This window comes from Heptranchias perlo, chromosome 1 (assembly GCF_035084215.1).
Source record: "Heptranchias perlo isolate sHepPer1 chromosome 1, sHepPer1.hap1, whole genome shotgun sequence".
Classification (NCBI taxonomy): domain Eukaryota; kingdom Metazoa; phylum Chordata; class Chondrichthyes; order Hexanchiformes; family Hexanchidae; genus Heptranchias; species Heptranchias perlo.
This window is the reverse complement of record NC_090325.1, coordinates 265,859-281,447: the sequence shown is the minus strand read 5'-3', so window position 1 is coordinate 281,447 and position 15,589 is coordinate 265,859. Positions and strand designations below refer to the sequence as shown.

At 51.4% G+C, this 15,589-nt stretch overlaps 1 protein-coding gene across 2 annotated transcripts in view; it reads left to right on the top strand.

Moving 5' to 3' along the window:
* Positions 1-15,589, top strand: part of LOC137309991 (rho-related BTB domain-containing protein 2-like) — a 207,299-nt gene that overhangs the window by 41,219 nt on the left and 150,491 nt on the right. For both annotated transcript variants that reach the window (XM_067978062.1, XM_067978002.1), the window contains exon 4: positions 10,959-11,077. In XM_067978062.1, coding sequence (XP_067834163.1) covers positions 10,959-11,077 — 119 coding nt within the window. The remainder of the gene's footprint in view (positions 1-10,958; positions 11,078-15,589) is intronic.

Sequence of the window (15,589 nt, the reverse complement as noted above, 5' to 3'; positions counted from 1 at the left end):
ATCCCACCTAATACTGTACTATTTTATACTCTAGTGCTATCTTTCTCCCCCGCTCCTTTCCGATGCTACATCCTGGTGCCCATCCCCCTGTCAAATTAGTTTAAACCCCCCCACATCACTGGTGAACCTCCCCGCGAGGATATTGGTCCCAGCTCCATTGAGGTCGAACCTGTCCAACCTGTACAGGTCCCAGCTCTCCCAGAACCGGTCCCAATGTCCCAGGAATCTAAAGCCCCTCCCTCCTGCACCATCTCTCCAGCCACACATTCATCTGCTCTATCCTCCTATTTCTATACTCACTAGCACGCGGCACTGGGAGTATTCTTGAGATCACTACCTTTGAGGTCCTGCTTTTTAATTTATTTCCTAACTCCCTATATTCTGCTTGCAGGACCTCATCCCTTTTTTTACCGGTCGTTGGTACCGATATGGACCTCGACCTCTGGCTGTTCACCCTCCCCCTCCAGAATGTCCTGCAGCCGCTCCGTGACATCCTTGACCCTAGCACCAGGGAGGTAACATACCATCCTGGAGTCACATCTGCGGCCGCAGAAACGCCTATCTGTTCCCCTTACGATGGAATCCCGATCACTATTGCTCTCCCATTCTTTGTCCTCCCCTCCTGTGTGGCTGAGTCACCCGTGGTGCCACGGTCTTGGCTCTTGCTGCTTTCCCCTGATAAGCCATCTCCCCCGACAAAATCCAAAGCGGTATATCTGTTTGAGAGGGAGATGGCCCCAGGGGACTCCTGCTCTACCTGCCTAGTCTTTTTACTCTGCCTGGCGGTCACCCATTTCCTTTCTGCCTGCGTAATCTTTACCTTCGGTGTGACCACCTCACTGAACGTGCTATCCACGATAGTCTCAGCATCACGGATGCTCCACAGTGAATCCACCCACAGCTCCAGCTCCGAAATGCGGTTAGCCAGTAGCTGCAGCTGGACACACTTCCTGCACACATGGTCACCAACATAATGGAAATAATTGGGAACCAAGGGTTTAATGAGGGTGAAGAACTTAAAGTAATTAAGATTAGTAAAGAAAAAGTACTGGAGAAATTAATGGGACTAAAAACCAACAAATCCCCTGGACCTGATGGCCGACATCCGAGGGTTCTAAAAGAGGTGGCTGCAGAGATAGTGGATGCATTGGTTTTGATCTTCCAGAATTCCCTAGATTCTAGAACCGTCCAGGTGGATTGGAAGGCAGCAAATGTAACCCCGTCTTACAAGAAAGGAGGGAGAGAGAAAACAGGAAACTATAGGCCCATTAGCATGACATCAGTAGCAGCAAAATGCTAGATTCTATTATAAGGATCTAGTTACGGGGCACTTAGAAATTCATAATATGACTGGGCAGAGTCAGCACGGTTTTATGAAAAATGTTTGTCTAATCGATTGGAGTTTTGTGAGCGTGTAACAAGCAGGGTAGATAAGGGGGAATCAATGGATGTATATTTGGATTTTCAAAAGGCATTCAATAAGGTGTCACACAAGAGGTCGTTACACTAGATTAGGGGTCATGGAATTGGGGGTAATATATTAGCATGGATTGAGGATTGGTTAACGGACAGGAAACAGAGAGTGGGAATAAACGGGTCATTTTCGGGTGGCAGCTTGTAACTAGTGGGGTGCTGCAAGGTTCAGTGCTTGGGCCTCAGCTGTTTACAATATATATCGATGACTTAGATGAAGGGACCAAGTGTAATGTATCCAAGTTTGCTGATGATACAAAGCTAGGTGAGAAAGTAAGGTGTGAGGAGGACACAAAGAGTCTGCAAAGTGAGTGGGCGAAAGATTGGCGCTGGAATATAATGAAAGGAACTGTGAAATTATCCACTTTGGTAGGAAGAATAGAAAAACAGAATATTTTTTAAAAGGCGTGATACTAAGAAATGTATGTATTCGGTAAGATTTAGGTGTCCTTGCATACGAATCACAAAAAATTAACTTGCAGGCACAGCAAGCAATTTTGAAAGCAAATGGTAAATTAGTCTGTATTGAAAGGGGGTTGGAGTATGAGAGTCAGGGTGATGTGCTGCAATTGTACAGGGCTCTGCTGAGACCACACCTGGAGGACTGGGTACAGTTTTGGTCTCCTTATCTAAGGAAGGATATACTTACCTTAGAGGCGGTGCAACAAAGGTTCACTAGATTAACTCCTGGGATGAGAGGGTTGTCCTATGAGGAGAGATTGAGTAGAATGGGCATACAGTATCTGGAGTTTAGAAGAATGAGAGGATATCTCATTGAAACACGTAAGGTTCTGAGAGGGTTTGACAGGGTAGATGCTGAGAGGATGTTTCTGCTGTCTGGAGAGTCTAGAACTAGGGGTCATGGTCTCAAGAGAAGGGGTTGGCCATTTACGGCCAAGATAAGGAAAGATTTCTTCACTCAGATGTTTGCGAATCTTTGGAATTCTCTTCCCCAGAGGGCTGTGGATACTCCGTTGTTGACTGAGATTGATAAATTTTTGGACTCTCGGGGAATCAAGGGATACGGGGATCGGGCGGGAAAGTGGAGTTGAGGTCGAAGATCAGCCATGATCTGATTGATTGGTGGAGCAGGCTCGAGGGGCCGAATGGCCCACTCCTTCTCCTGTTCTTATGTCCTTATGTCGTGGAACCAACCAGGGAACAGGCAATTTTAGACCTTGTCTTATGTAATGAGACAGGGTGAATTAGTAATCTTATAGTAAAGGATGCTCTGGGGAAGAGTGATCATAATATGATAGAATTTCACATTGAGTTTGAGAGTGACATACTTAAAGTCCAAAACTTGAGTCTTAAACTTAAATAAAGCCAATTACATAGGTATGAGGGGCGAGTTGGCGAAGGTAGATTGGGAAATTAAATTAAAGGGTTTGATGGGTGAAAAGCAATGGCAAACATTTGAAGAAATATTTCAATATTATCAACAAATATACATTCCATTGGAAATAAAAACTCCACGGGAAAAGTGATCCATCCGTGGCTAACTAAAGAAGTTAAGGATGGTATTAGATTAAAAGAAGAGGCTTATAATGTTACCAAAAGAGTAGTGAGCCTGAGGATTGGGAGAGTTTTAGAAACCAGCAAAGGACAACCAAAAATTGATAAAAAGGGAGAAAATAGAATATGAGAGTAAACTAGCAAGAAATATAAAAATGGATTGTGAGAGCTTCTACAATATGTAAAAAGGAAGAGAGTAGAGAAAGTAAACGTGGGTCCCTTAGAGACTGAGAGTGGAGAAATTATAATGGGGAATCAGGAAATGGCAGAGACATTGAACAAATATTTTGTATCTGTCTTCACAGTAGAAGCAAACCAGAAATAGTGGGGAACCAAGGGGTAAATGAGAGTGAGGAACTTAAAACAATTAATATCACTAGAGAAAAAGTACTGGACAAACTAATGGGACTAGGGGGCAGAAGTTATGCTGCAGCTATACAAAACCCTGGTTAGACCGCACCTGGAGTACTGTGAGCAGTTCTGGGCACCGCACCTTCGGAAGGACATATTGGCCTTGGAGGGAGTGCAGCGTAGGTTTACTGGAATGATACCCGGACTTCAAGGGTTAAGTTACGAGGAGAGATTACACAAATTGGGGTTGTATTCTCTAGAGTTTCGAAGGTTAAGTGGTGATCTGATCGAAGTTTATAAGATATTAAGGGGAACAGATAGGGTGGATAGAGAGAAACTATTTCCGCTGGTTGGGGATTCTAGGAGTAGGGGGCACAGTCTAAAAATTAGAGCCAGACCTTTCAGGAGCGAGATTAGAAAACATTTCTACACACAAAGGGTGGTAGAAGTTTGGAATTCTCTTCCACTAATGGCAATTGATATTAGCTCAATTGCTAAATTTAAATGTGAGATAGATGGCTTTTTGGCAATCAAAGGTATTAAGGGAGATGGGCCAAAGGCAGGTATATGGAGTTAGATCACAGATCAGCCATGACCTTATCAAATGGCGGAGCAGGCACAAGGGGCTGAATGGCCTACTCCTGTTCCTATGTTCCTAAAAGTCGATAAATCCCCTGGACCTGATGGCCGACATCCGAGAGTTGTAGAAGAGGAGGCTGCAGAGATAGTGGATGCATTTGTTGTGATCTTCCAGAATTCCCTAGATTCTAGAACGGTCCCAGCGGATTGGAAGATAGCAAATGTAACCCCGCTATTCAATCAAGGAGGGAGAGAGAAAACAGGGAATTACAGGCCAGTTAGCCTGACATCAGTCATCGGGAAAATGCTGGAATCCATTATTAAGGAAGTGGTAACAGGGCACTTAGAAAATCATAATATGATTCGGCAGAGTCAACATGGTTTTATGAAAGGAAAATCGTGTTTGACAAATTTCTTAGAGTTTCTTGAGTATGTAACTAGCAGGGTGGATAAAGGAGAACCAGTGGATGAAGTATATTTGGATTTTCAAAAGACATTCGATAAGGTGCAACATAAAAGGTTGTTACACTAGATAAGGGCTCATGGGATTGGTGGCAATATGTTAGCATGGATTCTCAGGTTGTCAGGCTGTAACTAGTGGGGTATGAAGGGATCAGTGCTCGGGCCTCAGCTATTTACAATCTATATTAATGACGTGGATGAAGGGACTGAGTGTAATGTATCCAAGTTTACTGATGATACAAAGCTGGGTGGGAAAGTAAGCTGTGAGGAGGACACAAAGAGTCTGCAAAAGATATAGACGAGTTAAGTGAGTGGGCAAGAAGGTGGCAGATGGAGTATAATGTGGGGAAATGTGAGGTTATTCACTTTGGTAGGAAGAATAGAAAAACAGAATATTTTTTAAATGGTGAGAAACTATTAAATGTTGGTGTTCAGAGGGATTTGGGTGTCCTTGCACAAGAAACACAAAAAGTTAACATGCAGGTACAGCAAGCAATTAGGAAAGCAAATGGTATGTTGGCCTTTATTGATCTTATTGAATGGCAGAGCAGGCTCGAGGGGTCGTATGGCCTACTCCTGCTCCTATTTCTTATGTTCTTAGGATTGGACTGCGGCTCGAAAAAGCCACAAAACGCACACAGGGACATTGAATATAAAAACAAGGAAGTGATACTGAATTTGGACAAGGCAGGTCCCGGGCTGGGGGGTGGGGGAACGCCTCACTGCTCCCCACCCAGAGTCCTGTAACCGCATTTCGGAGCTGGAGCTGTGGGTGGATTCACTGTGGAGCATCCGCGATGCTGAGACTATCGTGGATAGCACGTTCAGTGAGGTGGTCACACCGCAGGTAAAGATTACACAGGCAGAAAGGAAATGGGTGACCGCCAGGCAGAGTAAAAGGACGAGGCAGGTAGAGCAGGAGTCCCCTGGGGCCATCTCCCTCTCAAACAGATATTCTGCTTTGGATACTGTTGGTGGAGATGGCTTATCAGGGGAAAGCAGCAAGAGCCAGGTTCGGGGCACCACGGGTGGCTCTGCTGCACAGGAGGGGAGGAAGAAGAGTGGCAGGGCTATAGTGATCGGGGATTCAATTGTAAGGGGAACAGATAGGTGTTTCTGTGGCCGCAGACGTGATTCCAGGATGGTATGTTGCCTCCCTGGTGCTCGGGTCAAGGATGTCACGGAGCGGCTGCAGGGCATTCTGGAGGGGGAGGGTGAACAGCCAATAGTCGTGGTCCATATCGGTACCAACAACATAGGTTAAAAAGGGATGAGGTCCTGCAAGGTGAATTTAAGGAGTGAGAAGATAAATTAAAAAGCAGGACCTCTAAGGTAGTAATCTCAGGATTACTCCCAGTGCCACGTGCGAGCGAGAGCAGAAACAGGAGAATAGACCAGATGAATGCGTGGCTTGAGAGATGGTGTCGGAGGGAGGGTTTAAATTCCTGAGGCTTTGGGACCGATTCTGGGAAAGGCGGGACCTGGACAAGCTGGACGGGTTGCACCCAAGCAGAACCGGGACCAATATCCTCACGGGGGCAGTTGCTCGTTCTGTTGGGGAGGGTTTAAACTAGTATGGCAGGGGGATGGGAACCAAAGGGCAGGTACAGATAGGACAAATTCAGACCAGGAAACGGGAAGTAGAAAAGCAGTTAGTGACGTAGTTAGTGACTCAGAAAGGCAAAAGAAGCAAAGGTTAAATAGAGTTCAGCACAGGAATTTGATGGGGTTAAAGGGGATATAATTCAATGCAAGGAGTATTACAAACAAAGCAGATGAGCTAAGGGCACAGATAGACACATGGCAGCACGATATCGTTGCTATAATGGAAACCTGGCTTAAAGAGGGGGATAATTGGCAGCTCAATATCCCTGGATAGAGTTTTCAGGCAGGATAGAGTGGGTGATAAAAAAGGAGGGGGAGTAGCATTATTGGTTAAAGAATCAATTCCAGTTGTGAGAAGGGATGATCTGCTAAATGGATCATCAATCGAGGCCATATGGGTTGAGCTAAGAAATAAAAAAGTGGCAGTCACATTACTAGGAGTGAACTATAGACCCCCGAATAGTGAAAGGGAGATAGAAGAACAAATATGTAGGCAAATTTCCGAGTGCAAAAATAAGAGGGCAATAATAGTCGGGGACTTCAACTACCCTAACATCAACTGGGATTCAAACAGTGTGAGGGGCACAGAGGGTGCAAAATTCTTGATCGGTGTCCAGGAGAACTTTTTTAGCCAGTACGTGACAAGCCCAACAAGAGGGAATGCAATTCTAGATTTAGTCCTGGGAAATTGGCGAATTGGATCCAAAATTGGCTCAGTAACAGGAAACAAAGGGTAAAAGTCGATGGATGTCTTTGCGAATGGAAATCTGTTTCCAGTGGTGTGCCACAGGGCTCAGTGTTGGGTCCCTTGCTGTTTGTGGTATATATTAATGATTTGGTCTTGAATGTAGGGGGCATGATTGGCAAATTTGCAGACGACACAAAAATTGTCCGTGTAGTTGATAGTGAAGAGGATAGCTGTAGACTCCAAGAAGATATCAATGGGTTGGTGGAGTGGGCGGAAAAGTGGCAAATGGAGTTCAACCCGGAGAAGTGTGAGGTAATGCACTCAGGGAGGGCAAACAGTAAAAGGGAATACGCAGTAAACGGGAATATATTGAGAGGGGGAGAGGAAGTGAGAGACCTTGGAGTGCATGTGCACAGGTCCCTGAAGGTGGCAGTACAGGTAGATAAGGTTGTGAAGAAGGCATACGGAATGCTCTCCGTCATTAGCCGAGGTACAGAATACAAAAGCAGGGATATAATGATGGAACTGTATAAAACGCTGGTAAGGCCACAGCTGGAGTATTGTGCGCAGTTCTGGTCACCACATTACAGGAAGGATGTAATTGCTGTGGAGAGAGTGCAGAGAAGATTTACAAGAATGTTACCAGGACTTGAAAATTGCAGCTACGAGGAGAGATTGGATAGGCTGGGGTTGTTTTCCTTGGAGCAGAGGAGGCTGAGGGGAGACTTGATTGAGGTGTACAAAATTATGAGGGGCCCAGATAGAGTAGACAGGAAGTAGCTGTTTCCCCTAGCGGAGAGTTCAAGAACTAGAGGACACGGATTTAAGCTGATTGGCAGAAGGATTAGAGGGGACATGAGGAAAAACTTTTTTACCCAGAGGGTGGTGGGTGTATGGAATTCACTGCCCGAATTGGTGGTCGAGGCAGGGACCCTCAACTCTTTTAAAAAGTACCTGGACCTGCACCTAAAGTGCTGTAAGCTGCAGGGCTACGGACTGGGTGCTGGAAGGTGGGATTAGAATGGACACCTGGTTGTTCTTCGAGCCGGCGCAGACACGATGGGCCGAATGGCCCCCTTCTGTGCTGTATCTTTTCTATGGTTCTATGGGACGCCTCACTGGTCCCCACCCAGAGTCTCTGTTGGGGGAGACGCCTCACTGGTCCCCACCCAGAGTCCCTGTTGGGGGAGACGCCTCACTGGCCCCCACCCAGAGTCCCTGTTGGGGGAGACGCCTCACTGGCCCCCACCCAGAGTCTCTGTTGGGGGAGACGCCTCACTGGTCCCCACCCAGAGTCCCTGTTGGGGGAGACGCCTCACTGGTCCCCACCCAGAGTCCCTGTTGGGGGAGACGCCTCACTGGTCCCCACCCAGAGTCCCTGTTGGGGGAGACGCCTCACTGGCCCCCACCCAGAGTCCCTGTTGGGGGAAACGCCTCACTGGTCCCCACCCAGAGTCCCTGTTGGGGGAGATGCCTCACTCGTCCCCACCCAGAGTCCCTGTTGGGGGAGACGCCTCACTGGCCCCCACCCAGAGTCCCTGTTGGGGGAAACGCCTCACTGGCCCCCACCCAGAGTCCCTGTTGGGGGAGACGCCTCACTGGTCCCCACCCAGAGTCCCTGTTGGGGGAAACGCCTCACTGGCCCCCACCCAGAGTCCCTGTTGGGGGAGACGCCTCACTGGTCCCCACCCAGAGTCCCTGTTGGGGGAGACGCCTCACTGGCCCCCACCCAGAGTCCCTGTTGGGGGAGACGCCTCACTGGCCCCCACCCAGAGTCCCTGTTGGGGGAGATGCCTCACTCGTCCCCACCCAGAGTCCCTGTTGGGGGAGACGCCTCACTGGCCCCCACCCAGAGTCCCTGTTGGGGGAAACGCCTCACTGGTCCCCACCCAGAGTCCCTGTTGGGGGAGATGCCTCACTCGTCCCCACCCAGAGTCCCTGTTGGGGGAGACGCCTCACTGGCCCCCACCCAGAGTCCCTGTTGGGGGAGACGCCTCACTGGCCCCCACCCAGAGTCCCTGTTGGGGGAGATGCCTCACTCGTCCCCACCCAGAGTCCCTGTTGGGGGAGACGCCTCACTGGCCCCCACCCAGAGTCCCTGTTGGGGGAAACGCCTCACTGGTCCCCACCCAGAGTCCCTGTTGGGGGAGATGCCTCACTCGTCCCCACCCAGAGTCCCTGTTGGGGGAGACGCCTCACTGGCCCCCACCCAGAGTCCCTGTTGGGGGAAACGCCTCACTGGTCCCCACCCAGAGTCCCTGTTGGGGGAGATGCCTCACTCGTCCCCACCCAGAGTCCCTGTTGGGGGAGACGCCTCACTGGCCCCCACCCAGAGTCCCTGTTGGGGGAGACGCCTCACTGGCCCCCACCCAGAGTCCCTGTTGGGGGAAACGCCTCACTGGCCCCCACCCAGAGTCCCTGTTGGGGGAGACGCCTCACTGGTCCCCACCCAGAGTCCCTGTTGGGGGAGACGCCTCACTGGCCCCCACCCAGAGTCCCTGTTGGGGGAGACGCCTCACTGGTCCCCACCCAGAGTCCCTGTTGGGGGAGACGCCTCACTGGTCCCCACCCAGAGTCTCTGTTGGGGGAGACGCCTCACTGGTCCCCACCCAGAGTCCCTGTTGGGGGAGACGCCTCACTGGTCCCCACCCAGAGTCCCTGTTGGGGGAGACGCCTCACTGGTCCCCACCCAGAGTCCCTGTTGGGGGAGACGCCTCACTGGTCCCCACCCAGAGTCCCTGTTGGGGGAGACGCCTCACTGGTCCCCACCCTCCAAGCTGCCAGGTTTGATAGCTGAGAACTGTGGTCGAATGGCAGGTTTCTCATTAATTAAATCTTTAAAACAAATCCTGAGCACTGCCTGATAAATATTAGTTCGACAAAGGCGGGTTGTTATTGAGCTGCTGATGTGTGTACTGCTCACATTGGGATTGGTCGCTGTTGTGTAAGGTCACTCTGGGAGTGTAATGTGATAGGAAGGTTTTATTCCCTGGGTCAGAGGGCACCAGCAGCAGATGTGATCTGGGGAGGGGGTGGGAAAGATTCCGTGGGTTTACGCAGTGCTGGGGTGCAGCTTTATATAAGCTTGTGATTGGTGATTGCAGGAATACCAGCTGTTTCCGGGGGTAACCACAGCAGTAAGGCAGGGGACTTTAGTTCATCACAGACTGCCACGGAACCAGATCAGGATATGGGCGGGGAGACGCTGCCCGCGGGCGGGGAGACGCTGCCCGCGGGCGGGGAGACGCTGCCCGCGGGCGGGGAGACGCTGCCCGCGGGCGGGGGAAGGGGGGGCTCTGGGCAGCTGTCAAGCAAGGCTTGGTGAGATTTCAAAATAATTCTGCATTGCCAAAGCTGACTGTGGCCTGATAGTAAAAGAGACTGTCGAGGAGAGCAGACAAACAGGGTGCTCTCCAGAGATTTACTCCAGTGCTTTTGTTCTGAATCACAAGGTGGATATGGACAAATTCGGGCATTGTGCCCCGCCCACCTCACCCATCCAGAAAGACTGCACAGTATTGTGTTCAATTCTGGGCACCGCACTTTAGGAAAGATGTGAAGGCCTTCAAGAGGGTACAGAAGAGATTTACTAGATTGATTCCAGGGATGAGGGACTTTAGTTACGTAGATAGACTGGAGAAGCTGGGGTTGTTCTCCTTGGAACAGAGACGGTTGCGAGGAGATTTGATCGAGGTATTCAAAATCATGAAGGGTCTGGACAGAGTAGATAGAGAGAAACTGTTCCCATTGGTGGAAGGGTCAAGGACCAGAGGACACAGATTTAAGGTGATCGGCAAAAGAGCCAGAGGGGAGATGAGGAAACATTTTTTTACTCAGCGAGTTGTGATGATCTGGAATTCACTGCCTGAAAGGGCGGTGGAAGCAGATTCAATAATAACTTTCAAAAGGGAATTGGAGAAATACTTGAAAAGGAGAAATTTGCTTGGCTGCGGACAAAGAACAAGTGAATGGGACTAATTGGAGAGCTCTTTCAAAGAGCCGGCACAGGCACGATGGGCCGAATAGCCTGCTGTGCTACATTATTCTATGAAATGTGGACATTGTGGAACCCTCCCCCATGGGGAAATGGAGCCTGTGGCGTTAGTGCTTCATCCAGTGTGTCGAGAACAAGGCTCCATTTACACAGTGTCTGCAGGTAGGCTGGCCGATACATGAGGGCTGATTGAGTGGGTGTGGGGAGCCTCGGTAGCTGACAGAGAGATGTTGACCCTTCTACTGTGTACAGGAAGTGCAGATATGGTGTTAAACCCACTTGTTGTTCCAGATGTCGTGTTCGAGATGGAGGATGGGAGTATTGCTGCCCATAAACCATTACTGATCTCGAGCTGTGATTGGATGTCTGCGATGTTCCGTGGTTCCTTCATGGAAAGTTACATCAACAAGGTAACAGCGTCACACTGCGGGGTCGCACTGCGGGGTCGCACTGCGGGGTCGCACTGCGGGGTCGCACTGCGGGGTCGCACTGCGGGGACTGCGGGGTCGCGGCGTCACACTGCGGGGTCGCACTGCGGGGTCGCACTGCGGGGTCGCACTGCGGGGTCGCACTGCGGGGACTGCGGGGTCGCGGCGTCACACTGCGGGGTCGCACTGCGGGGTCGCACTGCGGGGACTGCGGGGTCGCGGCGTCGCACTGCGGCGTCGCACTGCGGGGTCGCACTGCGGGGTCGCGGCGTCACACTGCGGGGTCGCACTGCAGGGTCGCACTGCAGGGTCGCGGCGTCACACTGCGGGGTCGCACTGCGGGGTCGCGGCGTCACACTGCGGGGTCGCACTGCGGGGTCGCGGGTCACACTGCGGGGACTGCGGGGTCGCGGCGTCGCACTGCGGGGTCGCACTGCGGGGACTGCGGGGTCGCGGCGTCACACTGCGGGGTCGCACTGCGGGGACTGCGGGGTCGCGGCGTCACACTGCGGGGTCGCACTGCGGGGTCGCGGCGTCACACTGCGGGGTCGCACTGCGGGGTCGCGGCGTCACACTGCGGGGTCGCACTGCGGGGTCGCGGCGTCACACTGCGGGGTCGCACTGCGGGGTCGCGGCGTCACACTGCGGGGTCGCACTGCGGGGTCGCGGCGTCACACTGCGGGGTCGCACTGCGGGGTCGCGGCGTCACACTGCGGGGTCGCACTGCGGGGTCGCGGCATCACACTGCGGGGTCGCGGCGTCACACTGCGGGGTCGCACTGCGGGGTCGCGGGTCACACTGCGGGGTCGCACTGCGGGGTCGCGGGTCACACTGCGGGGTCGCACTGCGGGGTCGCACTGCGGGGTCGCACTGCGGGGACTGCGGGGTCACACTGCGGGGTCGCACTGCGGGGTCGCGGGTCACACTGCGGGGTCGCACTGCGGGGTCGCACTGCGGGGACTGCGGGGTCACACTGCGGGGTCGCACTGCGGGGTCGCGGGTCACACTGCGGGGTCGCACTGCGGGGTCGCACTGCGGGGACTGCGGGGTCGCGGCGTCGCACTGCGCGGTCACACTGCGGGGTCGCACTGCGGGGTCGCACTGCGGGGTCGCACTGCGGGGTCGTACTGCGGTGGTGGCGTCACACTGAGGTGTCACACTGCGGTGGTGGCGTCGCGGTGGTGGCGTCACACTGCGGCGTCACACTGCGGCGTCACACTGCGGCGTCACACTGCGGCGTCACACTGCGGCGTCACACTGCGGCGTCACACTGCGGCGTCACACTGCGGCGTCACACTGAGGCGTCACACTGCGGTGTTACACTGCGGCGTCACACTGAGGCGTCACACTGAGGCGTCACACTGAGGCGTCACACTGCGGCGTCACACTGCGGCGTCACACTGCGGCGTCACACTGCGGCGTCACACTGCGGCGTCACACTGCGGCGGTGGTGTCACACTGCGGCGGTGGTGTCACACTGCGGCGGTGGCGTCACACTGCGGCGGTGGCGTCACACTGGTGGTGGTGTCACACTGCGGTGTCACACTGAGGCGTCACACTGAGGCGTCACACTGAGGCGTCACACTGCGGTGTCACACTGCGGCGGTGGCGTCACACTGCGGGTGAGGTGCACAGTGACGGGGCCGCTCATTGGGTAATGTCTCTACTGGGGGAGGGGCTGGGATTCCCAGCCTTCCACCATTGTCCCGGCTCAGGATGACAAAATTTTAGAATTACAGAAACAAGTCTTAGAAAGGGAGAAGCAGAACAGAATCTGCAGTGCCAGACCGCGTCGGCCATGGCAATGATACAGCGACAGAGTGTTAAAACAATACAAGCACATTCTGCTGTGCGGAGTCTCAAAGTTATCATATGTCAGCTTGATACCGTAACCTCCTCCTGCACTATGTGGGAAGTCATGGACACTACAGGTGTCCCTGGCGACCATGTGTGCAGGAAGTGTGTCCAGCTGCAGCTACTGGCTAACCGCATTTCGGAGCTGGAGCTGCGGGTGGATTCACTGTGGAGCATCCGCGATGCTGAGATTATCGTGGATAGCACGTTCAGTGAGGTGGTCACACCGCAGGTAAAGATTACACAGGCAGAAAGGAAATGGGTAAACGCCAGGCAGAGTAAAAGGACGAGGCAGGTAGAGCAGGAGTCCCCTGGGGCCGTCTCCCTCTCAAACAGATATACCGCTTTGGATACTGTTGGGGGAGATGGCTTATCAGGGGAAAGCAGCAAGAGCCAGGTTCGTGGCACCACGGGTGGTTCTGCTGCACAGGAGGGGAGGAAGAAGAGTGGCAGGGCTATAGTGATCGGGGATTCAATTGTAAGGGGAACAGATAGGCGTTTCTGCGGCCGCAAACGTGACTCCAGGATGGGATGTTGCCTCCCTGGTGCTCGGGTCAAGGATGTCACGGAGCGGCTGCAGGGCATTCTGGAGGGGGAGGGTGAACAGCCAGTAGTCGTGGTCCATATCGGTACCAACGACATAGGTAAAAAAAGGGATGAGGTCCTGCAAGGTGAATTTAAGGAGTGAGAAGATAAATTAAAAAGTAGGACTTCAAAGGTAGTGATCTCAGGATTACTCCCAGTGCCACGTGCTAGTGAGTATAGGAACAGGAGAATAGACAGGATGAATGCGTGGCTGCAGGGATGGTGTAGGAGGGAGGGATTTAGATTCCTGGGACATTGGGACCGGTTCTGGGGAAGGTGGGACCTGTACAAGCGTGACGGGTTACACCCGAGCAGGACCGGGACCAATGTCCTCGCGGGGGTGTTTGCTCGTGCTGTTGGGGAAGGTTTAAACTAGAATGGCAGGGGGATGGGAACCTGAGCGGGGAGTCAGAAGGGAGTAAAGTTGAGAGCAGCAAGAGAGGGGAAGACCCAGGGGAAATTTACAATACAAATAGTACAAACAGTTGTTCAAGAACAAGTGAGAGGGAAAAGCATAGAGCAGCGGAAAGAAAGTGAACTTTAGACACAACAGATAAAGTGAAAACTAGAAGGCGATCAAAGCTGAAGGTCAGGCTAGGGTGTGTGGCCCAACTAAGAGTTCTATATACAAATGCATGGAGTATAAGGAATAAATTAAATGAACTACAGGTTCAAATTCAAATTGGAGGGTATGACATGATAGCTATTACTGAGACATGGCTGCAGGATGGTCAGGATTAGGAACTAAATATACCAGGTTACAAGGTCCACAGGAGAGATAGGGAAAAAGGAAGAGGGGGAAGAGTAGCCTTAATGATCAGAGATGAAATCACTTCAATGATAAAGGAGGATATAACGAGGGGTAAGCAGCCAACAGAGACCTTATGGGTTGAATTGAGAAATAGGAAAGGATCTGAGACTATAGTGGGAGTTGTATATTGGAGCCCTGGCAGCAGCTCTGAAGTGCTAGATTGTATAAATGCAGAGATTAGACAAGTGTGTAAGAAAGGCATAGTGGTCTTAATGGGGGACTTTAAACTTCACATAGATTGGGAAAAGCAGAGCAGCAACTGTCAGAAAGGTAGTGAATTTCTTGAGTGTGTCCGGGATAGTTTTCTACAGCAGTACGTCCCAGAGGCAACAAGGGGGCAAGCCATACCAGATTTAGTAATGAGTAATGAACCAGATTTAGTTAACGGTTTAACTGTGCGTGAACATTATCCAATAGCGATCATAACATGATCGAGTTCAATGTAGTGTTTGAAAGGGAAAAAAGTGAGTCAGCCGTTAAGATTCTAGACTTGGGTAAGGCCGACTTCAATGGGATGAGACAGAGACTGTCCACAGTAAACTGGGCAAATCTGTTAATGGGTAAAACGACTGATGATCAGTGGGAAATGTTTAAAGAAACATTGAACGTGATACAGAATCGGTTTATACCCCTGAGGGGCAAGAACTCTACTTGCCAAAAAAAACAGCCATGGACAACTAAAGAGGTAAGGGAGAGTATAAGACATAAGGAAAGGGCATACAAAAAGGCAAAAAATGGCACAGATCCTGGCGAATGGGAAAGTTACAAAGATCAACAAAGGGTCACAAAACAGACAGTAAGAGCTACAAAAAGAGAGTATGAAAAGAAACTTGCAAGGGATATCAAAACCAATACAAAGAACTTTTATAGTTACATTAGGAAAAAGCGGGTGGTCAGGAGCAGTGTTGGCCCCTTAAAAACTGAAAGTGGGGATATTGTCATTGACAATGGGGAAATGGCGGACATGTTGAACAATTACTTTGTGTCAGTATTTACAGTAGAAAAAGAGGATAGCATGCCGGAAATCCCAAGAAAACTAATATTGAATCGGGGACAGGGACTCGATAAAATTAACATAAGTAAAGCAACAGTAATGAAGAAAATAATAGCACTAAAGAGTGACAAATCCCCAGGACCAGATGGTTTCCATCCCAGGGTTTTAAAGGAAGTAGGTGAGCACATTGCAGATGCCCTAACTATAATCTTTCAAAGTTCTCTAGATTCAGGAACTGTCCCTCTGGATT